Source organism: Papaver somniferum, unplaced genomic scaffold (genome assembly GCF_003573695.1).
Source record: "Papaver somniferum cultivar HN1 unplaced genomic scaffold, ASM357369v1 unplaced-scaffold_135, whole genome shotgun sequence".
Taxonomy (NCBI): Eukaryota; Viridiplantae; Streptophyta; class Magnoliopsida; order Ranunculales; family Papaveraceae; genus Papaver; species Papaver somniferum.
The window spans coordinates 8,423,631-8,451,433 of NW_020622713.1; the positions used below are offsets into that span (position 1 = coordinate 8,423,631).

General features: G+C 35.6%; 1 protein-coding gene and 1 long non-coding RNA gene across 2 annotated transcripts; one reads left to right on the forward strand and one right to left on the reverse strand.

The window, feature by feature from the left end:
- The first annotated feature begins 4,362 nt into the window (after positions 1–4,362).
- On the forward strand, positions 4,363–9,152 carry LOC113334064. The gene is made up of 10 exons (XM_026580409.1): positions 4,363–4,427; positions 5,410–5,475; positions 5,650–6,080; positions 6,176–6,220; positions 6,318–7,107; positions 7,188–7,535; positions 7,609–7,705; positions 7,794–8,287; positions 8,389–8,479; positions 8,856–9,152. Exons 1-10 carry the CDS (start codon positions 4,363–4,365, stop codon positions 9,150–9,152), a joined length of 2,724 nt encoding a protein of 907 aa, XP_026436194.1.
- A 2,700-nt stretch (positions 9,153–11,852) lies between these two features.
- Positions 11,853–14,171, reverse strand: LOC113333973. Its single transcript, XR_003352481.1, has 2 exons — positions 13,967–14,171; positions 11,853–12,183 (listed from the first exon to the last, which is right to left on the reverse strand). It is a non-coding gene; the product is annotated as an uncharacterized LOC113333973 (long non-coding RNA).
- Between the last annotated feature and the right edge of the window lie 13,632 nt (positions 14,172–27,803).

Here is a 27,803-nt window from a genome sequence, read left to right on the forward strand (position 1 = left end):
TTTGGAAACTGATTTGGAAACCGTAAGAATTTTACCGGTTCTGGAGTACACAAAAACTTTTCAGTTTGCCTACCGGTTTGGGTACTAATCTGGTTCTAAAACATATAACTTTATTGGTTCGCATACCGGTTTGGATACTTAAACCCGGTTTCCTTACCACAGTTCCAAAATGGTTTGTATACGAATATACATACCTATCCGGATCACGAAACAAATAGATTCTCCCATGATGTGCATAAGAATATGCGTTATCACACAAATCTGGAAGTCGATATATAGCTACTTCTCTACGTGTACGAAATACATGTAATACGACTTCAGACAAATAACAGTAATCTGAATATAGTAGTTTTATAACATTCCCAAATAACATCAACGACACATATCACTGTTCCAGGCTATTTTCAAATTATAAACTTGAATCAAGATTCGGTTCCGAACAATAAATTGTTCCCCACCTAAGGTGATCAAGTATGAACAAATATTCATTAAGCTTAGTCATTATATTTTGAAAAATTCGTAAACTAAATAACTAGTTCATGACTCGAAATTCTTGTCTATGCAAGCTAGTCTAATTAGTTATGAGACAATCGTCTGAATGATAGAAAAATGAATATAACTTGAGAAATAGGTGTTCATCCTTCACTTACCTTTTGTTGATGAATCTATCCAAAATCTTCGGTTGATCTTGGCCTTCCAACGGTAGAACGCAAATGATGACTGGTTCATTTCTCAACTACCTCTATCCTAAATAGAGACTTAACTAATTGAAGACTAGAAATCGAGATATGCTTTTTACAACAAGCTTGATATAGCAACACTTGTGAGTTCGACCGATCAATGCTCTAACAGAAAGACATTAAAGGAATCGGTCTATAAGTGCATTAACATAAACCATCTAAATTTTTTAAACTTTTTCCCTTAGAATCGGTTTTCATGTATGTGGTTCAAATACCGATTATGAAGCTTGTCATTTGAGATTCTCAAATCAAAATCAGTTATGATTCATATCTTCATAAACCGACTCCTTGGATTTCATATTCATGTGTGCTTTTCCATAAAGAATTGGATTACAAATATTGTCTTATATACCGATTGTCTAACCAGATTTTTTTTTTAGATTGAACTCTTTGTAGATGGATTTTCGTCACTTGAAATTTTACAACCGAGAAATCCAAGTAAGTGATCTTAAGAGGGATCTAGATAAAATCTTTGTCAACAAATACAATGTTGCATTTTATCGAGAGAAGGCATTAATAATTGCATACCAGCTTTCATACGAGGAACTTGGGGTGCTAGGCAGCTTTGCAGAAAGGTGGAGACACGAAATTATAGATCGGTTGGATCTCGAGGAGCAGTTTATAGAAATGGATAAAACTTTAGTTGAGGAAGCTGCTGCCGATGGTGTTGCTGCTGATGGTGATGATGTCGATGGTGTTGTTGCTGACGGTGATGCTGCTGATGGTGATGCTTCTCCTGATGTTGCTGCCAATGCTGATGGTGTTGGTGCTGCCAATGCTAAATTTGTAAGTATTTACCAATATCTATCGGTTGTTTGATCTTCCACTTGAACACTTAAAAAGCAAGTTTTTGTTTTGTCTGTGTAGGAGGAAGTCGCTAAAAGACACTACTTGGAGGAAAAAGGTGAACAATTCAATTTTTTTGAAAGTTACGAATTCGTGAATTCCAAATTCCAGAGCTCAACCCCGATCATATGCCATTCATGTACCGGATGGAGATTCCTCGGATGAAGACCGATATTTTTAGAATTATTTGTGTAAATTTTTTGGGTAAATCTTTATGTAGACTCTCACGAGACTATAATTCGTACAGTAGGTCGTTTAGGGGTTTAAAGGCTTGATGCACGTGTTAAGTGCATCTGTGATGCCCACGAAAGTGGTTAGATTGATTTGCAATGAATGAAGATGTGTTAAAAGCATGGATAAATTATTTCCTTGCATGCAACATCGGTCTATAAAAGCTTGTTAAACTACTGGTTCCTTTGGTCTTAATCAATGTATACGTACACCGATTATGAGTGTTCTTTTATGAATGACGAATACAAACCTAGAATCGGTCCACCTTCGGTAGGTGATTTCGAGAAAAGAAATGAAAATTTAGATATCAGCGAAGAGAAATTACAAGAAATGGAACCACCTAAAGGAGCTATAGAGAATGGGAATATTTTGAGGACTGTGGGGGCTTTGGAAGGGTTGCTTTGTCTACTTGTAGTAAATAAGGTTGACCTTGGAGTTTGGGTGATGCAGGATTACGGCGTCCCAGAATCTTGGACTAAACGTTACAACATACCCCGTGAGAAAATAATGAAATATGACTGGTCTGTCAAGCTTATGTGGTCGTTTAAGAATGGATAGATTTTGTTCTTGGATGGTGATAGTACACTAGTTTTGTATGACCCAAAACATGAAAGCGCTACAAAATTAGAAATGCGTGGTATTTCTATGTACTACTCGGGGGTAGTGAATTATTTTGAAAGTTTAGTTTCACTTAAATCTAAACGACAAAGAAGAAGAACATTCGGATTAATCCGTAATATGAATGTTTAATATGATAATATTTGGTGATACGGATGAAAATTCAGTCGTAGAACTTGTACTCTATTGTGAATCAAAGGTGTGCATGCAGTAAAGTATCAAGACTCTAAATAACAGTTGTAGAATTTTTTTTATCAGCCAAGGTTAAGAAGTAAATTTCAGTCATCTGGTCGATTCAGTTGCTGCGCTGCAGATATCTTTCTCTTAGCCGTTGCACTTGTTCGTATTAGTTTTTTCCTGGCGTTTTATTTGGTTCAGTGGGGAATTGGAGCTAGATACATTTTAAAGTCTTTACTTAAACGCATCTGCTCAAGGGTCCATCAAGTCTGGCTGTCTGGTCCATGCTCAGTTTCTGATTTATTTGTTTGTCCGGACGTTTTAAGATTTCTTTTCATTCTTCCATCATTGTTGCATGCAGAATCATGGTTTGACAACAATAGGTTCACTATTAATTTATTATGTAGTCTTCTCCTAATAAACTGTAACACTTATTCTGAAACCTTACAAAAATACATCTTTTTTTGTTTTACTTTAGTTCTCAATTGAATCGCCAAAGTGCAGCCTTCTACAGTCAATGACATTTGGAATGCCAAATGCCTATCGACTAAACTATATTACCTGTGTGTGTGCGCGATCACTTGAAGTTAAGGTGGTTACTTAACTTATCGATATCGATATCAACTAGTTGAAAAGCCTACTTAAGGCATCTGGAAATCGTGGAGTCTGGACTAGTAAGTGAGATACTCTGGGCCATAGCCTCTCTAGTCTTTATTTGCATGTGTTTCAAGGTATACATCACCTTCAGCTAGCGGGTTCCTTCCATTTCCATCACGTGCAATGATCAACCGTATTCAACAGCAAAATTTATACGAATAAGTTCATATAGTATATTCTAACCGAACTTTGAAGAAAACACACGGTGCAGGATTATCAAATTACTAGCAAATGGGGTTCTCATTCTTGACAAGGTTTATAAAATTTTAACTAGAGAGAATTGAGAAATAATTCTAACCATAAGCAATCCGAAGATGATATATGGCGCGCAGAAAACTGTACCCAATGCAACCAGTATTAGCTGGCAATAAGATTGCGAGAATCCTTTAAACCCTACGTCAGCCGAGCAATTGGATGCCATGTTCGCTTGGATCTGACTCGGAGTGTTTGTTCATTTTTACGTCTGATTCGAGATATGATTCGACTCATATATCTATACCTCGAGCTATTTTGTACCTAATGCATACGTTAGGCACATATCTCACTGGTTATCAAGAAGGGAATTAGTCATTTCTATCCCAAAGATATGGGCCGATACACATTCTTGCCCCGTTTTTTTCTACACTATTAAAACTATCCTGCCGTTTAAAGTAAACAGCCAAAATTGTTTGATAAGTGGGACCTAGTTGAGCTGTCAATTGAAAATCCACGTGTTAGTCCAAGTGTTAATATCTTGTAATGGGAAAAGACGCATATAGCCTTTCTTCTTCGTTTCAACTCCATCGAATAGGTTAGTATCAGATGTAGATTTCGTTGTTAGAGAAGATGGCGGGAGAGTGGTGAGAAAGATATGGTTTGGGAAGATTACGTGCATGAATTTAGGATATATCCCAAACAACTGCATCTAATGTATCCTTATCAAGATATTTCACACCAGAAATTAGTTAGGGTTTTTCTCAGTATTTTGTTACTCTATGGGTATATAAAGAATCAAGGTCTAAGTTTGTTTCTATCTGTAAACCAGTTGATAAGAGTGAAGTTTATTGAGAAAACCTAAGTAATTTTAGGCGAGTGATTTCTGTATTTTGAAGAAATGGGGAAGGAGATAATGGTTGATGAAGAGTTACTGAACAAGAACTCTGCTGCATATACTAAAAGGTATATTTTCATTAGCTAACTATGCTTTTCATCTTTGTTATTATGAATTTTTGGTTTTCGATTTAGGGATTTCTTACTGGTTCAAATTAGGGTTTTCAATTTTTTCAATTTAAGGCTTTTCAAATCGACTTCAAAATTAGGGTTTTCGATTTAGGGATAATCACAATTAGATCTTTACAGTAGTTTATGGAATGATAAGTGTTCTGTTGATGAACATTACATGAATTTTGTTACTGAATTGGTCTATTAATGGTACTTTGGTGGTTTTGTATGGATAATATGCCTCTGTGGCTTAGTATGAGATTTTGAATTAAAACTAAAATTCAGAGGATGCAGAAATGTGATCATGTCTAGAAGTTGTGCTTGATAAAAAAAAAATTATCTACTTCTTTTGTAAATGGTGTGATAACCCTCATTTTTCCATTCTCCAAAAAAGCATGTATACAGATAAGATGATCCTCTTGCAAGGGTTGTCGTTTAATGAATTGGTTTTTCATAGAAAAAAGAAATTCAATTTCATACAGTCAATTATGTTTGTATATAAGAGTCATAAGAGTTGAAATCTTACATTGATATAAGAGAATTCTGGTTACACTTCTATGAGTGCCATGTGCATATCCTGTTTGTTGTATGTGTACTGTGGTTTTAGTAGTTTGGTCCAAAATACTCTTTAAAGAATCGTCTTATTTTCGGAAAGGTTCAAAGAAATGATTTTGATTGAGAAGTTATATTCCGAGATTCGTATGCTTATAGAGGAAGGGATATCTGTCACTTGATTAATGAGTTCCTGAATCGAATCTTTTCTTTTTGTTGTGTGTCTTGAAATAATTGGCTGATGCACACAGAGATTTTAGAAAGTCTACTGATCATGTATGTATCCGTTTATGAGAGTTCTTTGGCATTTTGTGTGTGAATTTTCTAGTGCAAATCTGTTATAACTTATTTTGAATACTAGTGACTTATTATTTTTGTTCTCTTGCAGTTACATGAGACCTAATTCTGGACATATGGTTGCAAATACTTGGAGACAGGACAAAGAAAATGACAGGTGATTTGTCTTATTATGCTAGTGAAAGATGATGTTTTCTCTATTAGTTGATAGTTAGCCCCTATTGTGTAAGGGATCATATTTTGTTGTGGTAAACCATGCCATAAACTAGGTTTTTTTTTGTAGCATATGATGAATATATTTTAGTGATAATAATCTTCTATTATGTAACAGGGATTCAACACCTCATAAAGGTCCAACGGCAACTTTATCTCCCAGGAAAAGCCCAAGGCTGATTGAAAAAGCTAAGAGGACGGTTGGTGTTAGTTTAACTAAGATGGTTCTGGATTTTGAGAACCATGTTGAGGAGCCGACACAGGCTAGCAGTCAGGTAATTGTGAATCTAGATGATGATTCACTAGGTACTGAATTCTGGAAATCAGCCGCGAATAAAGTAGATGTTGTTGAAGAAGCTGTCAATGCGACTAAGGAATCAGTGTTGCACCTTCAGAATCTTAATGCAGATGATTGTCACCCGGAAGACCAACCATGGAGCCAACCACTCATATACAGTGAGGGTGAAGATGATGCTGATTGGAAGGAGTTTTTACACAATTTTAGTATGAAAAGCAGTGCTGGTAAGGATAGTGAGGAAGACGATGAAGGTAATGTTCATATTTTGAAATTTTAGAATTCATCGATTATGTTATGTTTACAATTTGATATTAATGTGTATTTGTATATGCCTCTGAACATGTAGATGATCATTATGACCGGTTGTTGGAGACGGATGATGAAGTTGAAGGTAGTGTTGGTTTCTCTTTTAAAATTGGTTTTTACAATGATATAATGATACCCAATGTGTTAATTACTTTTTCCTTGTTGATTGTCATGACTTGAAGTTTTCAAAGAAGTTAAGGAACCACTGATTGATTTTGAGATTGAAAATGGTAAAGGGAAGGAAATTGCTAATGGATCGGAAGATCATTATGGTCCTGAAATGGTTGGTAGGCCATTACCTAATCATGAAGTTAGAGTGGTTGATAATGGGCAACATTGGTTTGATGACAGTGATTTTGAAGATTTCCTTGTTGCTGCTGATTCAGTGGATAATGAGTTATTCCCTGAACCAGAAAATGAAATACAAGTTGTAGTTGATGACAGAATTGATGAGGGGATGGAATTTCCAGACAAGACCGCTTTTAAGAGACATCTCAGAAAATACTGTGTATCTACTAGGACAGAATGCAGGTTTAGTAAGAGTGATAATATTAGAATCAAGGCTGTGTGTAAAGGCTTTGGAGAGCCCATTCTATGTCCGTGGTATATATCTGCAAGGAGGATCCCTGGTGAGGCGACTTGGAGCATAAGAGATTTTCACTTGCACCACACTTGTATTGGGGATCCTTATGGGAGGAATTCATGTGCAAATCCAGAATTTGTAGCTCAACATGTGATTAACAAGCTAAGGGAGTCACATGTAAAGAATGTACCTAAACCTTCTGAGATTGCTGCCGAGTTTTGGACAAGCCACAACACCTTGATCCCGTATCACGTTGCATGGAAGGCTAGAAACAATGTGTTGGAGAGGATAAACGGAAGCTTTGATGAGAGTTTTAGACTCATACCAAGTCTGTGTGAAATGATCAAAAGGACTAATCCCGGATCAATTGCTACTTTCACTTACGGAAGGTAATATTATTTCTTTAATTGTTCGTAAAATTGATTAGTTTGAGTTCTAGTTTTAAAACTTTCCTTGTTTCTTCGTGCAGAGACAATCGATTTGAATCTGTGACTATATCTTTTGATGCCCCAATGAGGGGTTTTATAAATGGTTGTAGAAATGTGGTTGGGCTGGATGGTTGTCACCTGAAGGGAAAGTATGGTGGTTGTCTACTATCTGCCACTGCTCTTGATGGGCAGAATGGATTGGTTCCTTTGGGTATCATGGTTTGTAGAAACGAGTGTGCGGAGAACTGGTTCTTGTTCTTGAATAATCTCAAGCATAGATTGGCTGATCATCCCGTTGAGCCAATCAACTTCATATCTGATAGACAGAAGGGTTTGAGAGACGCTGTCCAAAAGTTGTTCCCTACTTCACCACATAGGTTCTGCTTCAGGTTACAAACTAACCTCCAACCTGATCATTTTATTGTTACAAAATACATAAAGTATGTTCTATATTCATGGCAGGCACATGTATGCAAACTTCAAAATGCACTACAAGGGATCTAAAGTACACACACTATTTTGGAATGCTGCTAGAGCTTATAAGCCTAAACACTTTCAGGTTTGTTTTAGTCCGTAAATGAAATGAGTGACATTTTTTATTCTTAGAAAGTAAAATTCTTGTAACACTAAATATGTTTCAACTGTAGGCACACATGGATAGTATGATGTCAGAGAATGTTAGTGCTTGTCAGTATTTGATGGGCGAGGATCCTAAAAGCTGGTGCAGGGCCTTTTTTGACCACAAGAGCGCTTGTGAACACTTGAGTAACAACTTTTCTGAAAGTTTCAATAACATGATAACCAACATTAGGGAGAAACCTATCTGCAAGCTAGTTTTGATGTATGGACAGCTAGTGATGGGGCTGTTTTACAAGAGAAGAAATGCTTGTGTTGGATGGGATTCTGGGGATTTGGTTCCTACTGCCAAAAAATTATTGAAGAAGATGTTTAAGAAAACAGGGGAATATAAGGTAGAAGGAGCGGTTGCTGGAAAGCTTTATGAAGTCACAAGCATACATAATACAATATTCACTGTTGACCTTGAGAAACATACTTGCAGCTGCATCCAATGGCAGCTGAGGGGTTTCCCCTGTCAACACGCAGTCTGTGCTCTGCAGCAAATCAGGCCCAATTGGGTTGAGTAAGTGTGCAGAACACATGTAATTTTATCTATGATTATTTCTTTATTACCAATATCTGAAATGTTAAACCTGTTTGTTTTTCTTGTGTGCATTTTTATAGGTATTGTGCCAGATATTACTCAGTGGATAACTATAGGACCACCTATTCCCCTGATATGGTGCCATTGGAAGGGCCTGAGGACTGGGATGAGGTTTTTTCCTAACTCTCAACTATTCATGTTTACTTGTCCTTAATTGGATCTGATTTATGTTTGCACTATGAACTTAGACAACCTTTTACATTACATTATTAGGTTTACCTTAAATATCCGTGTGTATCTACTTAAAAGTACAATTGTGATACATGAATTCAAAGTACTCTGTGAAATATCTGAACTCAATTCTTCTCAGTTCTTGTATGAACCCTGTACCTAGCTACTTAATGGATTTTAGTGTTTGGAAGCCGGATTCCAGACCCTGCAGTAACATATATAGTGTAGATATTTAGGATGTTTAATTTTTGCGGAGGCTAAGTAATCATTTTTAGTATTATGCAATATTTACTTCATTTGTTATTCTCTTATACAGCCAAGAACAATTATTGTTCCTCCATTGCTCATTAGGAAACCGGGCCGGCCTAGGAAGAACAGAAGGAAGGCCTATAATGAGACCCTATCCGAGAAGAAAGTCAGGTGCTGCAGCAAATGCAAGCTGCCTGGTCACAACAAGACAACTTGTCCTGGTGGTGCAATTGGCTCTAATACAAAGAGAAATGGGTCTACATCTGAAGAAGGCGGACTGGCATTTCAATCCCAATCATCATCACAAGCTGGAAGTGCTGGTGGTTCTATGCCTGCAACGAAGAAGCCAAGAAGATTTACTTGAAACTAGTTTTGGCTAGGATGTCTTTTGTTTTCTTTCAAGTGAGACCTATAAAACTTCATGCATTTGCTCTGTTTATTTGGTTATGTTTTAGATTAGCTTTTACTTTGTTTGGATATTAGCTATCTTCCATAGATATTGTTTTTGGATGTTTTGAGTATTGGATATTTGATTCAATGTTATCAATAAATGGTAGTGTTAGTGTCGTTAGCTTGCCTTGCTCTATTTTTACGATTTTATGGTTTTTCTATCTGGATTTTAACAGGTGAAGAAGACAAAGTTTGTCGATGAGATCCTCCTGAAGAAATGAGGAAACAAGTTTAACTGAAGGGTATATTGGGCATCTCAGGTCATCCTAAATCTGCCACATGTCAGTTAACACCAGTTAACTTGTAACTGGATGGAAATCTTTGTAACGGGATTAATTTGTAAGTTTTGAAAAAAACGGGATTATTTTGTAAACAACTTAAGAAACTGGGACATATGTGTAAATGACCCTATCAAGAATTGCATTCTAGACCATTCAAGGCTAGATTCGAATTACATGCTGATACTCATATTTCTCTATCAGATATGTCCTTCAAATCTATTTCTTCTGAAGATGCTACTTGGCTCGAAAGGCCTATATCAGAAGAAGAGGTTCTTGCTGCTGTTAAGCTTCTTGGTCAATCTAGAGCTCCTGGGCCAGATGATTTTCAAGTAAAGTGTCATTCTTAAATGTTGGGACTTCATGAAGCAGGACATAATGAAGGTTGTGAAGGATTTTGAGCGCTCTGGTGCTGTTGATTGGAGGTTAAATCTACATTCCTTGCTCTTATCCCAAAGAAGGATGTAGTTGATGAAGTTAAGGACCTGAGGCCCATTAGCTTAACCAACAGTGTATTCAAAGCTATCTCCAAAATCCTAGCCGAAAGACTTACAGTAATGCTTCCCAAATTAATATCGAATCACCAGTCTGCCTTTGTGAGAGGAAGACAAATTTTAGACAGTATTTTAGTGGCAAATGAATGTTTAGATTCTAGAATTAAACAAGGCATTCCAGGGGTTATCTGTAAAATTGACCTTGAGAAAGCCTTTGACAATGTCAAATGGTCTTTTATTATGGAAGTGCTGAAAAATATGGGATTTGGAACTGTATGGGAGAAGTGGATTCTTGGTTGCATCTCTAAAGTTCCATTTTCCGTCCTTATTAATGGTTCAGCCTTTGGTAAGTTCACATCGGAGAAAGGCTTGTGTCAGGATGATCCTCTCTCACCTTTCCTTTTCTTTATTGTTTCTGAAGTTCTTACTATGTTGTTTGAAAAAGCAGAAGAGTCGGGATTATTGGGTGATTTTCTTTCTTCTAATTCCTCTACAGGTGTAAAAGTTAGTCATCTACAATTTGCAGATGATACCTTGGTCTTCATGGACGATGACGCCTCTCAAGTTAGAAATTTAAAGTATATGCTCTTATGGTTTCAATGCGCCTCTGGGCTAAAGACGAACTTTTCAAAAAGCAATCTTTTTGGTGTTGGGAATGTGCAACACATTGGAGAATTGGCCGAAATCTTAAACTGCTCTTGTAGTAGCTTTCCCGCCAATTACCTTGGTATGCCTTTAGGAGATAAACCAATTCTGCTTCCAAATGGGACAAGATTGTTGAAATTTGCCATGCCAGACTCGCGTCTTGGAAAAGGAAAACTCTTACGAAGGGTGGTAAGTTAACTCTTATTAAAAGCGTGCTGCAAAGTCTTCCAATCTACTACTTTTCTTTATTTATGGCTCCAGTTCATATTATTAAGGCTATTCAGAAGGTTAAGTGGCAAAATGCCCCAAAATGGATCTCAAGGTTGTGAAAATGCCCTGAAAGTTAGGCAAAAGATCAATATGCCCCAATCTGTTATTGAAATGCCCCAATACGTTATTTTGTCCGTTAGACATAATTAAGTAGTCAAATATTGGCACACATGTGCATCGCACGTGTGATAAATTACATTTATATCCTTCTGTCAAATGGGCTGACATGCACGTGATTGTTTTGGATTTTGCCTATTTGCCCTAAATATCTTAGAAAATGACCAGCGTGTCCTATGTAAATGAGATTGCGACACGTGGAGAAAAATGGAGTGGACGGTGACAGATGAAGAGGTATATTTCATTGAAATATCATTTTCTTTTTTAGAAATGACCAGCTTGTCCTATTAATTAGGATTACGACACGTGTGCATCATTTCAATTTAACGGTTGCAGAGTATTACCGTGTTATAACAGTCATCTTCTTCCCAACCTGGACTCTTATGACTCTTATAATTTGGGAACATCCAAAGGTAAATTCACACGGTGTTAGTCCTCAAGGGAGTTGGGGAAGTTGGGTGTAGTTGTGTTTTTTCCCGTTAGTCGTGAGGGAGTTCGAGGGAGTCTTTTAAAATCCCCGTTAGCCGTGGGAGAGTTTAGAAGAGTCTTCCCAACTCCCTAGAAAACCCCGTTAGTCGTGGAGGAGTTTGAAAGAAACTCTTAAACTCCCTGTTAGTGGTAAAAATTAGAATGATAGGGAGTTTGTTTTTTTTGGGGAGTTTTGGGGAGTTCTAGGGAGTTTATAGTGTATTTTTGCCTCACTCCAAATCTCTCAAAAAAGTAGAGATTTTAGGAGAGTCTCTCAAACTCCCTACACTCAACACACCAAACTCTCTCAAACTCTCAATACTTTCTTACACTCCCTCAAAATCCTCAAGATTCAAAATACATTAAACTCCCTCCAACTCATTCGTGGACTAACCCCCAGTCAATTTCGATAATTTTAAATTGACAAGCGGTCTCCATACTTTATAAAATGAAATGGGATAAATTAACAAATAAAACCACCACTGTCTCCACACTTTTTAAACCATAGATGTATAAATAAAAAACTGCCAACATAAAGTGACTACTAGTATGTCTGCCATTACATATCATGAAAGCTTCTCCACTGGTACCCGCTTTACAACCAAAACAATACAAGTCCCTAAACCGACCACCTATATCAGTTATCCAGATATTACGATCTTCACTACCCATTCTGAAACATTTTACAAAAATGAAACAATAATCAGTTATCACAGTCTATCATAAACATGGAAAGAAGATGTAAGGTTTTATGTCTGAATAAGTAAGGCATATAATCAACTTGAAATGTTGTACAAAATTGACTCTCTCAATACATGAATCCCTCCACATTTCAGAGACTGGTGATATCATTCAATGAACCCTGAACTGAGTTAGACTTTAATGCCCCAAATACCAATGCTTAAAATGCAATCATCACTTCAACATTGCTTAAAAATCTAGTAAGACGTACTAATGAATACAACCACATCATAAAACTCACCAAACGTAAGTGCCACTACTCATATTAAGGTATGTAAATGATGTCAGGACAAAAAAAATGACAATCAAAGTCAAAGACATAATGCATTCAAATCACAGGTTCTACAACCAAGAATTATAATTCCAAATACTGGGTTAAGATATAAAAAAATGTATAAGTAGCAAGATAGGTATGTAATGTCCAAATATAAAACAAAATAGAGAATATGAACATCATACAATAGGAGTTTAACTTTAATATTTAACATGCCTAAGGAACATATGGAGTGCATATAAGGTGCATCAAAACATGAGTATATAAAGATAAAACCTCAAATAGGGTATTCTCCTCATAGAAAACTCTAGGAAAGAGATCCTGTATATAGTGAAGTATAACTGGATACACACTTTAAAAATGCCACGAAATAGCTTATATCAAGTTCACATGCTAAAATTACACAATCTGGTGGGAGAATCAATTTACGAACTAAATGACTCGAACAGGAACTAAGAAATAATATTCATTGATGTGCCAAGTACAAACTCAAAAAACTAACAAGTTCATAAGCTACAAAACCAGTCCAGTAATACGCGAACATAATTAAAGCAAACACCATCAAAATCACTGCTTCAGTAAACAAATTCCGACATTATCTTGTGAATTAACCAAACAACAATTCTCATAAGGCTCAGAAGTTATTCATACCTAACAGCAATTATCCAAATCTACAGATAGATTTCATGGTGGTCACCAATTACCCTATAGTCAGTGGGAATGACTTTGTTTTTTCAGCCAAAGTTTTTAGAAGAAGTTAACAGGGATAAGATATCAACATAGAGTAAATTATATATAGCTAAGCTACTACGTCATCCTAAAAAACCTTCAAACTTTATTACCAAAACATGAAAAGAATATCCAATTGGGATAACATATCTCAACTTAACTGCTCTTTACTTAGCTCATTCTAACCCAATTATGTCAACAATTTCATGATGAAAAGAAAAAACTGAAAAAGTAAATTAATTTCTTACTTTTGATGCATAAATTAATTCTAACCGAAGATACATATACTATCAAAATCTTCAGAGTATTCAAAGAGTGTCCCAATTTGTTACATAAATTAATTTGCTTACTTTTCAAATATCAAACCCACTAACCCCACTAATCAAAATGCTGAATTGAACAGAATTTGTTTATCAGAAACCCTAATTCAATTGCTTACTCATTCAATTGCAGCAAAGTGTGACCAATTGAACTTAACTCTACTATGAACACTCAATTATATACAAAAACCCAAATTATATCCTTTAATCCTTTATATTTAAACCCTAGATTTAAAATTAAAAAAATTCCAAATTATAAACTATAAACCCTAATTTCGTTTCTCTTTAAACCCTATTTTTAATTAGATAACCTTTCAATGATTTTGATTATTCAAAAACAACAAAGCAGTAAAAATAAAATAAAATACAATCAGGGTTTCAAGAAAACTTACTTGTTTTTCCCCTGTTGAATGATTTTGGCTAGGGTTCAAAAGCTCCGACGACGACCACCTTCAGTTCTCATCTATCTTCACCTCTTATCGATCTAAACTTTGTTATCTTCTTTGCTCTCGATCTCTCTCTATCTCTCTCGCCCCTGATCTTCTCTGCTGCCTCTCCATTCTCTTCTCTGAAACGAATTGATTTCGTGGCTGAAACTCGATGTGGGTGAGAAGATAAGATTAGAGTGCACATGATGTTCACATGTGTGGTACATAGATAGGTGTCAGTTGCAATCCACGTGTTTATATATTATTGGTTCACGTGTCAATAGTTAGATCTCCCCACGTGTCATCATTCCACAATCTGACCGTTCATTTTGTTTGGGAAATGAAATCTCTAAGATTTAAACACGTGTGGTTATTCAACAATCTGATTGTTCACTTCAGAGAAGGGTATTTTGGATATTTTCGTATACCCTTGACTAGTCAACATGCCCCATTTTGACTTTTTACTATAAAGTAACGGATTGGGGCATTTTGAACTTTTTCCTAACGTCCGGGCATTTTCACAACCTTGGGGTCCATTTTGGGGCATTTTGTCACTTGACCCTAGGAACTTTCTTTGGGACGAATCTTCGGAGATTAAGAAGCACCGCTGGGTAGGTTGGAGAAATGTTTGTAAATCTCTTAAAGTCGGCGGATTGGGTATTAAAAATCTTAATATGTGAATCGGTCCCTTCTTCAAAAGTGGAGGTGGAGCCTGGGAAATGAACCTAAGGCTCTTTTGTCAAGAGTGATTAGAAATAAATATGGTACTTCAGATCTAGGTTGGAGAACTAAACAACCAAAGGATAGTCATGGGGTCAGTCTTTGGAGAAATATCTACTCTTGCTCTGAAGAGTTCTTTAGTCTTTGTCAGTTCAAAATTGGTAAAGGAAACAAAATTCGGTTGTGGGAAGACAAGTGGCATATCCAGGGTCCATTATCTAAAATGTGTCCCAGATTATATGACCTTTCAACTAATAAGCAAATGTCCATCGGTGCAGCTTACCAACCTAATGGTGAAGGTCTCGATTGGAATTTGGGCTTACAGCATAGGAGAAGACTTTATGAAAATGAAATAAATGAGCTGACTCAACTCATTCCTCTTCTGGAAACTGTATCCTTTGATGCAGAGGAAGAAGATCAACTTATTTGGCTTGGGGATGAGAATGGAGTGTTTTCTGTGAAGGCTTTTTACAATATCGCTTCGACTACTTCTGCTCCTGTCCATTCTTTTCCAAAAACTAAGGTTTGGTCCAGAGCTTGGCCGCAAAAGGTTGGTTTCTTCTCAAGGAAACTTGGGAAAATGCCCCAATTCAGGGTGCAATCTTGGATAACTGCCCAACGTTAAAAAAGGTTGTAAAAATGCCCCTGTTGGAAAAACTGGTTAAGTCCACATGTGCGAGTTCTCAAATGTAGGAAAATGACAGAAACACCCACTGTCGCTAAGATCTTGCCATGTGCCACTGAAGTGAGATGTGTCATAATACAACACACGTGCCCAGATCTTACAGTGAGATGTGTCAGCTAACACCCGTGACTAACCCATGTGTGTAATTTATGCTCTAAAAACACAAAAGGCTCGAGCGTATTCTTCATTTTCTGGATCTGAAGAGAAAAAACAGATGAGAGAAGATAAATAAAAAAAAAATCAGGTACGATAAGGTGTTAGATTTCAGATCGATTACAATGTTAATATTAACAGTTCATGATTAATGATCGATCACTTTGTTGTTGTAGTGATTAAAATCTCGAGAAAATGGTTGAAAAATGGTTGCAGATGAGGAAAGTTGAAGACCAAAACGATTGGGTTTAAATTGATCGTCGATACATGTAAGTGAATGGAAGCCATTCCTTCATATTTCCTAAATCACGTGATGTTTTGAGTTAATTTGAAAATGGATGAATAATAGTTTTAAGGTTACATAAAATTTGGGGTTTTATGTTTTTTTTTCTTTAATTTAGGGTTTATATTATTTGTAACTGAAATTCGTAATTGTGAATTAATATGAAGGATAATAATATGAATTGCATCTAAAATTTGGGATTATTGTTTTTCAAATTTTAAATCCTGTAGAAATTAGGCAGTCTTGTTTTTGTAGCTGTTAGCATATAGATCCAAGTAAACTCTGGGTGATCAATAAAGTTAAAAAAATGTTCATGTGATCCTTGACACATTTATCCAAACACAGTTGAGGAAAGGAAATGCCTTTGGAGGATGGGTTTCTTACTAGTTTGAAAGGATATGACTATGTATAACCATATATATGTGATGTCTCTAATCATTGGCTACTGTAACATAATTATCACATTGTATACTGATATTATTTGGCTTCTCTACTCCGTTATCATATCATTTTTGTGTGTTTATGAGCGTGAAACAAAAATGGTGCTATGTATACAGCTATGTATAGGAACACTAGAGTTACTGTGAGCAATGGGAATGATAAGTTTCCATCTATGTATTTTCGAAATGTTGCTGCTGGTATTAGTGGTCGTAGGTTTATATAAATGGTGGAGGATAGGATGATGGCCATGGGTATGGAAGAAAACCTTAACCTTATGCTAAAGAGAATTTTATGTGTGGGAAGGAAAATGATTTTATTAGAATGTGGAATCATGGTGTCCCAGATAAAGCTAGATTTGTTGAGTTTAAAGTTTTTATGGTTGATGGTGATATACCATTTGATTGTGGCAGTGATAATGTTAGAAATAGTTCAGTTGGTGCTGCACACAGTGGTAGTGGTAGTGGTTTGTCTAGTCTACATATCTGTTTTGTACTATCTCTACCTTTTGTTTATTTGTTATTCATACAACTATTTTTTTGTAGAATTTTGATAATCTTTTGGTAATGTTGCATACATCTATACTAGAATTTCCAGAACCATGGATACAAGGGGGGAAAACTGACAACCCTTCTCTGGCAGGCTGCAAAAGCATATAAGAAGCATCAGTGGGAGGTGCCATTTCTTGTAATTGTCTGTTAAATTCTTATAATTTTTTGTTTGGTAATTGTCGTAGTACATATGGATGAAATGCTACTTTTGTTACTGCAACTATTAGGAATAAATGAATATGAATTTTTGATGAATCTTTTGTTGCAACTGTTACTTATTTTCTAGGTACATATGGATGAAATGCTAGAAATTAATGAAGAGTCACTTCAGTATCTGATGGATTTGGACCCAAAAGTGTTGCTGCTGCATCAACCTCTGCTCCTAATATACATCCCTGATCTGTGGCTGGTTCGATAAGGAAGGCAAATGGCACTGCTGCACCACCAAACTCTGCTGCTGCATCCAAAAGAAAGACAAGTGCCACTGCTATTGTGCATCATCTACCTCTGTTTCAAAGAAGGTAACTAATGCTGCACCATCAGCCTCTGCCGCAAGCCCTGCTGGTGCTACTGGTTTTTTTAACCAGACTCACAATGGCAGTCACATATAAAACCAGACTAAGAATATTAGTGCGCCATCATCAAAGAGGCAAAGAAATCTCAAATGGTTTCTCTTTGTCGTAGTGGTTTCAGTGATATTATTTGTAGTTACGCTTGTAAGATAATGTGGTTATGGTAGAAACAAGTTTGACATTGTTATGTTTTTTCTGAGTTGGTAGTGAAAGTTTCGTTAAATTTCATTGCATAAAATCCAATTTTCTGATTGCACTTACGATTGACAATTAGGTTGCATTCATAAAAGCATTTTCCTTTCAGATTGTTCATATAGTTCACTTTTCTGGTGCTCGAAGCTACGTACCGTCAATCTGGCTTTAAGTGACACGTGGCTATATCTGGCAGTGGGTTTCATAAACGGTTGGATGCAAAGATCGAGGAAAGTGCATCAATCTGGGAGGAGGACACCTAAATCATATCACGAAAAGAAAATTCTAAATTGGTATTTTTCAAGTAAATCACGTGTTATGTTGTGTTCGTGGTGATAAACAAATTATTCGCTCTTATTCGCTCGTCCAAAAATGTTTAAAAACAACGGCAATTATCTTTATACCCATAACACGGGATTATGGCAGTTCCTTTTTCATTTTTCTTCTTCTCAATTTTCAGTTTCTTCTCTCTCAGTTCTCTCTCTTTTTTCAACAGTTGCAGAAATTCAGTTACCGAAATTTGAAATCAGTTACAAGAAAACGAAATCGATAAAGGTCATCAACAACGATTACCGAAATTTGAAATCGAAAATCTATCAACAACAGTTACAGAAAACCTAATTTTCAGACCTAATTTTGATTTCATTCAATTGAAGAGAGAAAATGGTATTGAATAGAAAAAAATTAAGAGGACAATTACAGAAGAAAACCCTTCTCCAGCAAAAAGAAGAAGAAAAAACGATGATGATTCACCAACAACAAACCCCGAAGAAACCCCCCCTGATGTTACTCCTTCACCAATAACAAGAAGTAGGAGTAAAATTGTTACTCCTTCACCAACAAAAAGGAAGAAACATATCGATCAGAAAATAGGTAAGTTGTTGTCGTTTTTCTTTTTGTTTTCTATGCTCAATGGAATCACTACATATTTGTATGTAGTGTCTGGTATACATGTTTTCATATGTTGTATATGTAATTTGAGACAACATATTGACATGCAGTGTGTGATTCATATGTTTTTTGTTCAATAGAATCACAACATCTCTGTGAGTCATATGTTTTACATGTTTTTCATCTGTTGTGTATGTAATTTGACACAACAAATTGACATGCAGTGTGTGATTCATATGTTCTATATCTGTACTACATATCAATATGTTGTCTGCAATTTGTACTTATTGATATGTAATGATAGCATCTCAAATTGATATGTGTGCTACATATTGTTATTTGCCTGTAATATGTAATGTGTAAAAAACTTTTGGTTTACAAAAACAGCAAAAACCAAAAGAAAGAAAGCAGATGCTGCTCCTGAAGCAAAAAGCAAAAGAAAAACAACAGCGACAACTACTAAAGCAAAAGGAAAAAACAACGACAAAGGCTGCTACTCCTTCACCACCAGCAAAGGGGAACAAAGCACTTGTCCTGAGAGCTGCTACTCCTTCTCCAAAAGGAAAGGGAAAAGCAAAAAGGGGGAAAGCAAAAGCGCTCCTGAAAGAAGGTTTGTAATGTTAAAAGTGAAGATAATTCTTAATAACGAGGGGCCGCTGCCCCCTCGACCCCCGTAAATTGTGGTTCATATGTAGTTATCAGTATGTAGTTATAAAATTACCAGTATGTTGTGGTATTTGATATGTAGTTGTTTCATGTTCATGGTAGATACATTAACTACATATTTGATATGGTGTAGGGGAAGAGAATGGGAAGAAAGCACTTTCCTTGAGAGCTGCTACTACTTCACCAAAAGCAAAAGGGGGGAAAGAAAATGTAGAAGGTATGTAGTACAACTACATATAAGAACAAAGCGTATGAATAATATGTATCATTAATAACATATGTTTATGAGTATGTAATGATGCATTGTTGTGCTTGTTTTTGGTATTAAGTGTTTTTACATTTTTACTGTATCAAAGCAGATACATATGCCATACATACTATTACAAATCGATATGTAGTTAAAATAATACGTAATGGTATCTACTATTATATATTAATATGTAGAGGTAAATACTTATACTCTCATAACATATTACATATCAATATGTAGAGGTAAATACTTATACTCTCATAACATATTACATATTACATATAAATATGTAGAGGTAGATACTTATATTCTCGTATGTACTGTTAATAATATGTAGTTTCAAGACTTGGTAGATATTACAACTACATATTGATGATGTAACTACATATTTGATATACCATATTGATATGTACTGTAATAGTTTTTGGTTCTTGTTATTGTGTAGGTGCTAATAAGCGTAAGAAAGGAGATGGAAAACCACGAAGTTTATACCGTGGCGGTTTCAGGGGCTTGTGGGGGCTTGCGAAGACTATTAGGACCACTAAGAAGGCTATTGCGAAGTCTACTGAAAACCTTGAGTTGAGTGAGTTACAACTGAAGATGATTTCTGAAGCATCATTCGGTAACATGTTCTTAATGTTCTGGTACACAAGATTTGAGTTGGAACATTGGTTGAAAATTGAAGATGCAATGACGAAAATGTTACGCTGTTACGTTAGGGGTCAAGATCCAAACAAGCTTATATTTGTTTTTAAAAGGAATGGCCAATCGAATGAGCTAGTATCCACACCAGAAGAAATGGCACTTATTTATGGGATGCCGAGAATTCCAAATAGAGAATATCTTGATTATAGGCTTACACAAGTCAATAAAAAAAGTGGATGGCGTGAAACAGATTTTTCAAAAGGACTTTTCCTGCTGATATGAAAGCTGGTGATAAAGTGACTAGGCCAATGATTGTGAAGGCAATCTTGAAAATCCTTAAACGAACACCAATTAATATGAAAAAGAAGAAGTCTGATGAAGAGTCTCTGCAAAGCATGGGTGATAAATCAAATGAAGATTCTGAAGAAGACGAGGAAGACGAGGAAGATGTCGAAGATCTTGTTAGCCTTATCTGCCTGTATATGTGCACTTCATTATTTTTCGCTACAAGTGATGCAAACGCTTTGACTGAAAAATATATTGGTTTCGTTCTTGATCTTGAGAAGGCTAAGAATATTTCATGGCCTGACCTCATCCATTCTCATTTAGAGAAAGAGCTGAATGAAAACGTGGAATCCGTAGAACGCACAAATGGTTGTGCTATTTATTTGTTGGTAAGAATCTATTAATTTGTTTATTCTACTTCAAAATGTTTTTGTTTTATGTGTTTTCTACATTTTGATAGTATATCTAATACTGTATATCAATATTTTGCAGTTATGGTTTGCGGAGCATACCCATTTGGTGGCTCCCGAGGATATAGTGACAGAACCTGCAGGAATGTATGTGCCAAGAGTGGCTAGGTGGAATCATACAAAGATACGTGCTGAGTTCCTAAAGGATATTGATCTTTCTGAGTATCAGATAAACTTGCCGTACATATTTTGTCATAATAAAAATATATATTGATAAGTACATGTAGTTCGACATATTGATATGTAGTTATTAGCATATCAATATGCTACTACATATTAGCATATCAATATGCTACTACATATTAGCATATCAATATGCAGTAGTTATTAGCATATCAATTTGTGGTGATACATATTGATATGTAGTTATTAGCATATCAATATGTAGTTCTCCCTGTGTATCTAATAGAGAAAGAACTACGACATGTTTTTTTTTGGTAATATCTAATATGTAGTTGCTTTTTGACATTTATTTGATCTGTACCAGTTCCATGTTGATTTCAAAGACGAGATCACACACGAAGAAATACAAATCATCAATCGTATTTCAAGAAGGATTCAACAGGAAGCAAATGATGATTCTTTTTTTTTAGATGACAATTCCGAATCGGAAGAAGAGGAAGAAGAAGAGGAAGAAGAGAAGGAAGAAGAGAAAGAAGAAGAGAAAGAAGAAGAGGACTCAGTATTGGGGGGAGAAGATTGGAAGATTAAATACGATGATTTGAGGAATACAATATCTTCCAAATGGAGTGAATTCAACACAATGCAGCAAGAGGGCAAACCGGTTGACGCTTCAAAGATTGAGTTCATGTTGCATGATATTTACCGGAAAGCTTTCCCTTTGCAGAGCGAAGCCATCCAGGAAGATTATGTTAGCTTGGTATGTACACCTACTCCAAGAAACCCCAATGAAGAGTTGAATGTGGACCAAATAGTTGAGAACGAAATGCAAGGTTCTCCGGAAGATCAAGCAGATGCTAATGTCAACATTCCTGAAGTTGGTTTGTCAACACCGAAAGATCAAACTCATGCTAATGCCACCTCTGAGGTTGAATTGTCAACAACTTCAGTATTGAAGTTCCATGATGTTGAAGTTCCGCGTTCTGAGGTTAAAAATTGGGCTAAATATAATTTGGAGCAAAAAGTCAAAGAGATACAAGAGAAAAAGGGCAAATAAAACACACAGGTAAGTAGCATATCAGTACGTAGTCTAAGTATCATATCAATATTTATCTGTTACATATCAATATGTAGTGGTATCTACCATTACATATTGATATGTAACAGTACATTCTTGTATACCACTATCTATCTGTTACATATCAATATCTATCTGCTACTTATCAATATGTAGTGGTATCTACCATTACATATTGATATGTAACAGTACATTCTTGTAGTGGAACATATTTATATGTAACAGTACATTCTTGTGGTGGTAGACATAGCAAAAACTCAAGATAAGTAGGTTTTTGTTGACAGTTTCAATTGATTTTTGCAGGTTGATCAACTTGAAGTTAGGAAGGAAGCATCAAAGGAGTTGCTTACAACTATGCTAGAAACGAAGTCTTCAATTGTAGTTAATTCGCAGAAATTTCCAGAGTATACCGCTGGATTGGCGGCGGAAGAGTTTCATTTGCTGGATGTATCTTTTTTTACTATGATGTCGAGTTTGGAACACATTGAAAAACTGTCTATGCCATATTTTATAGAAATGGCAAACTCAGGCATTGGTGTTTATGTCGAAGAGTTTGCAGACCTCCTTCCAGATAACAACGATGGTCTTTTTGGTATTAACTTACGAGAACAATTTGATAATCTGTTTGGAAGAGATTTGCGGCCTTTACAGATTCCACAAGAAACAACTGAGCAACAAGAACCCATTGAACCGAAAGATGCAGGTGAAGTTACAGGTAAGCAACAAGAATACATACCTACAACCAGTTCAAAAAGTCATTTGGAGGTTGCATCACAAGATCCTTTGGATGTTTCATCAGAAGATGTTTTAGATGTCCCCTCGCAAGATGTTTTGGAGGTTCCATCACAGGTGCATGATATGTACTAAAAATCTCATTTTATGTAGTTAATATTACACTACAAATCACTACATACTGATATGTATATCAGTATGGTAGCACTAGAAATCACTACACCATACAATCATATACCACTACATGCTTTCAAAAATGATTAGGTGATGTAACTATGTTTTATGCAATATAGATATTTACATATTTTTTTATGATGATTAAAAATGAAGGAACAGTTTAGCCCAATCCAGAAACAAAAAATTGTAAAAGTGAACAAAAAGCGCGCTTCAAAGCCCGAAAAGCAGCAGGTAACAACACCCACCAGACCTGTTACTCGTTCCCATCCCGCAAAGAAGGTAGATGATATATATGAGAGTGGAAGTAAGTTATCACCATCATATAAAGGACAGAAAGCTGCAGCAGCAGAAGCAATACCACTAAACAAAAAGAGAAAGCTTAAATTGCGCAAGTATTTCCGGAAACTGACTAAATCACTATTCTATAATGACATGAACGATGAACAAAAGAGTACTCTTTCCACATACATCAATAATGCAAAAAATCTTAGGTGAGTTCTCAATTGACACTTTTATATTGATATGTACTATTAGTTTGTGTATGTACTTTTGATATACATACATATTTGTATAAAAAATACTGAGAAAGACATATCAATATGTACTTTACACAAAGAATACTAACCTTTACGTCTTTTATTTTCTAGCTCAATTGCTTGGAGAGTGGGAGAAGGTGGTCTTTGTGTAAGTGGAACTACAGTTGATGACTTGGTGCAGAACGATTTATTAGAACAAGATCTTCTCAACTACGCACAATACAAGCTTAACACCAAATTTCAGAATGAGAAACCGATGCACGAAGTATACAGGAAATACTAGCCTATGTTGCATCTGGATCCGTCCGCTTGGGTAAGTTGTTATCTTACACTGCATATATTTACTACAGCACATATTCAAAAATTAAAAAAGTATGTAGGGGTAGATACACTACATATTGATATTGCACAAAATAAAATTAGATATAAACTATTTCAAGTACATCCATGTTTTCAGTAAAATGTCGAGTTCCCGGATAACCTCAAAGGAGCAGCACATGATTCTGTTTACAAACCAATATTGACGATGGATGAAAGTATCAAGAAGATTCTTGTACCAATGTGCCACCACAATCTTCAGTGGACGCTACTTGAGTATGACTGCGAAAAAATGGTGTTCAACCACTACAATTCTTCTAAGGCTGAATGGGGAGGTATTTGTTATCCACACGCCTGCAAAATGGCAGATTACATGTACGTACCTATCAACGTGTACTTGCTGGAGAAGAACAAAGTAACAATGAAGAATGTAATAATGAATGAATGTGAAGCACCTCAACAAGGGGGATCGCCAGACTGTCTACTGTATGTGATGCATTTTATGAAGATGAAGTCAAAAAGCAAATATGTGGGAGTGCCTTTGGGAGATGATGAAGAAGTGCAAGTGAAGATTTGTAACAAAAGGGTCTCGTTAGCATGCAAATTTCTGAAAGCATCTCCACCAGAAATCAGTTGGCAGATAACACAAAAATAGTCTTACTTGCTAAAAGTAATCTGACAGTACATATCACTATTTACCTATTTTCTTTTCTTTTTATTATTGGTTACATTTCATTTCATGAGTTCAAGAATGTTCAAAAACATATAGATTTTCCAAACATGTTTTTTTGGGTATATCTAATATGTAGTGATTTTTAATTTGAATTTGGGTTTAACATTAATGTAGTGATATTTCAATTGTGTTACTTAAACATGATTTTGTGTTATTGATACGAGGGGGCGCTGCCCCCTCGACCCCCGTGAAGATGGTGAATCAGCTGGAAAACCACAAAAATTTTACAACTAATCACAATTACTAAAATGGTGAATCAGCATGAACATATCATAATTAAACTAACCACTACATATCAGTAAGTACTTATTGTTTTATTTAATATGTACTAACCTGATTGAAACCACAAAAGTTTTTGTGGAATTGTAATTATGATATGTTCTAAATAATTTTAGTGGAAGATGGTTAAACCACAATCCAGTACATATTTGATTGTTTTCTTGTTACAAACATCTAGTATGGTTACAGTACAACCACTACATATCTGTATATAGTGGTAGATACTAACACTACAATACTGACATGTAATTTCAGTATGTAAATACTTCACTACTGGTGATAGATACTGACATTTTGATCGACTTAATAACATATTTCATTATTCGAAAATAACTACAATAACTACATTTTGATAGACTTATAATGTTTCGAAAACCAAAATATGTTCTAAGAAACAACAAAAACAGTATTTTTCATGACACTTGTAATGTATGTACTGTAAATGAAATACTTATTAACCAAATTCAGTTGGTACTGACAAAATCAAAAAGAAAAATGGTAGAATAGAACAAGGGCTAGAGGAAAGAATTGTGGAAAAGGAATCTGGCAACATCATCGATATAACATTCTGCTGCACGTTCAAGCCTGAGATAAAAGAAAAAGAGAAATCAGAACACTACTTGCTTAAAAATACATTGTATTGTATCATACTTACTTAATTAAGATATTAATATGTATCTGACTGAAATACATACCTGACACAAAATCATTCTTCAGAAAGTTCATATTGTCGGATAAGATTGCATGTTGCCTTGTTGTGATGAGTCTTCAAATTACAGTTTGAACACTTGACATATTTTCTACTAGTCTCATATGCAAACTTAATACGTTTCCCCTTTTTCCTGCCTAGTGGAGCCCTAATTACTTCTGCTGGGAGAACTATATCGTGTATGTGATACTCATCGGGCCTGTGAGAAAAAAACAGTATCATATAAATGGAATGAACCACAACTACATATGAATATGTACACGGTATATTGTTCCTGAAAAAATAAATATCAAAAAATGTAGTGGTATCTACCATTACATATCAGTATGTAACATCCATATGTAAGTAGGTTTATGTTGACAGTTTCAGTTGCTATTACATGTGTAAGTGGTATCTACCATTACATATTGTTATGCAAAATATGAAAATGTACTGATTAAAGACACATACTTGTCGTGGTTAGGAACGGGTCTAATAGCTATTGAATATAGCTTACGAAAAGTGGTAACTTTGAAATAATATTCAACGTAATCAAGAATCCTTCCTCCAGATCTAGTAATAGCTGCAGTAGCGTGCGAGCATGGAAAACCATAAACGCGCCATCGTTGGCAAGTACAAGTTTTTCTCTCTAGATCTACCATATGAGATCTGCACAGTACATATTCATGTGTTATTTTTAAGTATACCTAATATACATAGTACATATTAATATGTTCTCACAGAAACATGGTACTTAAAAAAAGAAAGAGAAAGTAAATAACATTCAGATGATAGAGATTATGGGTAAACGCTAGCCTTGGAGAATGCACTTCATAACGATTAGCATCTGACTGGCTAACTTTTCAGGGACGGCCAATTTGGATGTGTATTTCAAGCAATGCTTGATACGTAGGGGTTATCAGTTCTGGGTCCATCAAGAGACTCTCTTCACGACGTTCTGAGATCATTTCCATCATACGTATCCTACACGAAAAGGAAATAGCAAGTCTATTATACTAAAAATATACGTAGATTAACAGAACATATATGCTAATACTGTTACAAAATGAAAACTAATATAAACTTGTATTGTGACTAAGGAATTCTGATAAAAACCTGATCGAGTCAACGAACGTACACACAGGTAATTTCTTCTCTTTGTTAATCCACCTATTGAACGATTCAACAACGCTAGATGAAGTGTAACCATAACTACATCCCTTGAAGAAAGCAGTGGACCACTTTTATTTTGGAATGTTGCAACAGTAGTCAGCAACCCAAGGCCTTCCCAAATTAACCATTTCTTGAAGACCTTCCTCGTATGTTGCAGGAGAAAGAGCATATGTCGCCTTTCGGAAAGCATCAGTCACTTCCTTATACTTTTCGTCAGACTGTGCGATATGTAAGTTTTTGTCCAAATGGAAGTAACAATATCTTTAATGAGAATCAGGGAACTCTTTGGGAATATATTTAACCAACTATTCACCTCGGTCAGTGATAAAAGTGATTGGGCGATCATCATTCAAAGCCTCATTCAGTTTCTTGAAAAACCATTCTCAGCTGATATTCTCTTCACCGGGTACTAAAGCAAACACAAGCGGATAAAATCCTGCAAAAAGGAATACATATTGACATGCAGTATGGTTTACCTCTTTGTTGATATGTGAAAACCTGACACTACATAATGACATGTTAAGCAACTGATTGACACTACATTTTCACATGCAGTATGGTTTATCTCATACTCAGTAAGGTCAATATGTAGTATGTAGTATGGTCAACTCATTGTCAGATAGTGAAGTAAGGTCAATATGAGTGATCTAACTACCAGACACTACATATCAAAAAAAAAAGAACCAGTTACCTTGATTGCCATTAAGACATGTTGCTTCCATGAGACCTCATTTAAAAGTTCCAGTGAGAAATGTACAATCACAGAAAATCATGGGACGACATATGTGACGACCCAGAAAATTTTTCGCTTTCGATTGGCCGTGGTGTCCAGTCAACCGACAAGTTTTCAATCTTCCGAGTTGCCAAAACGAAAATATACTAAAGAAAACAGTTTAAAGATAAAAGAGGGATCGACTAGTACAAAACTGATTAATTCAAAAGCACCAAAAATCAAGACTTTACATTTATATAACAGTCAAGATATGAACTTCCAATCTCTTACAAACAGTCAAAGTAGTAATTTACAACTTCTAATATAAACAATACCAAAAAGGATTTAACTTCTTTAAGAAGTTCACTCAAAGGTGGTAGCTTAAAGATTACAAGAAAATATCTTTAGCCGATTTTCAAACAAAAACACAACTATCAACATAAACCTCATTTAC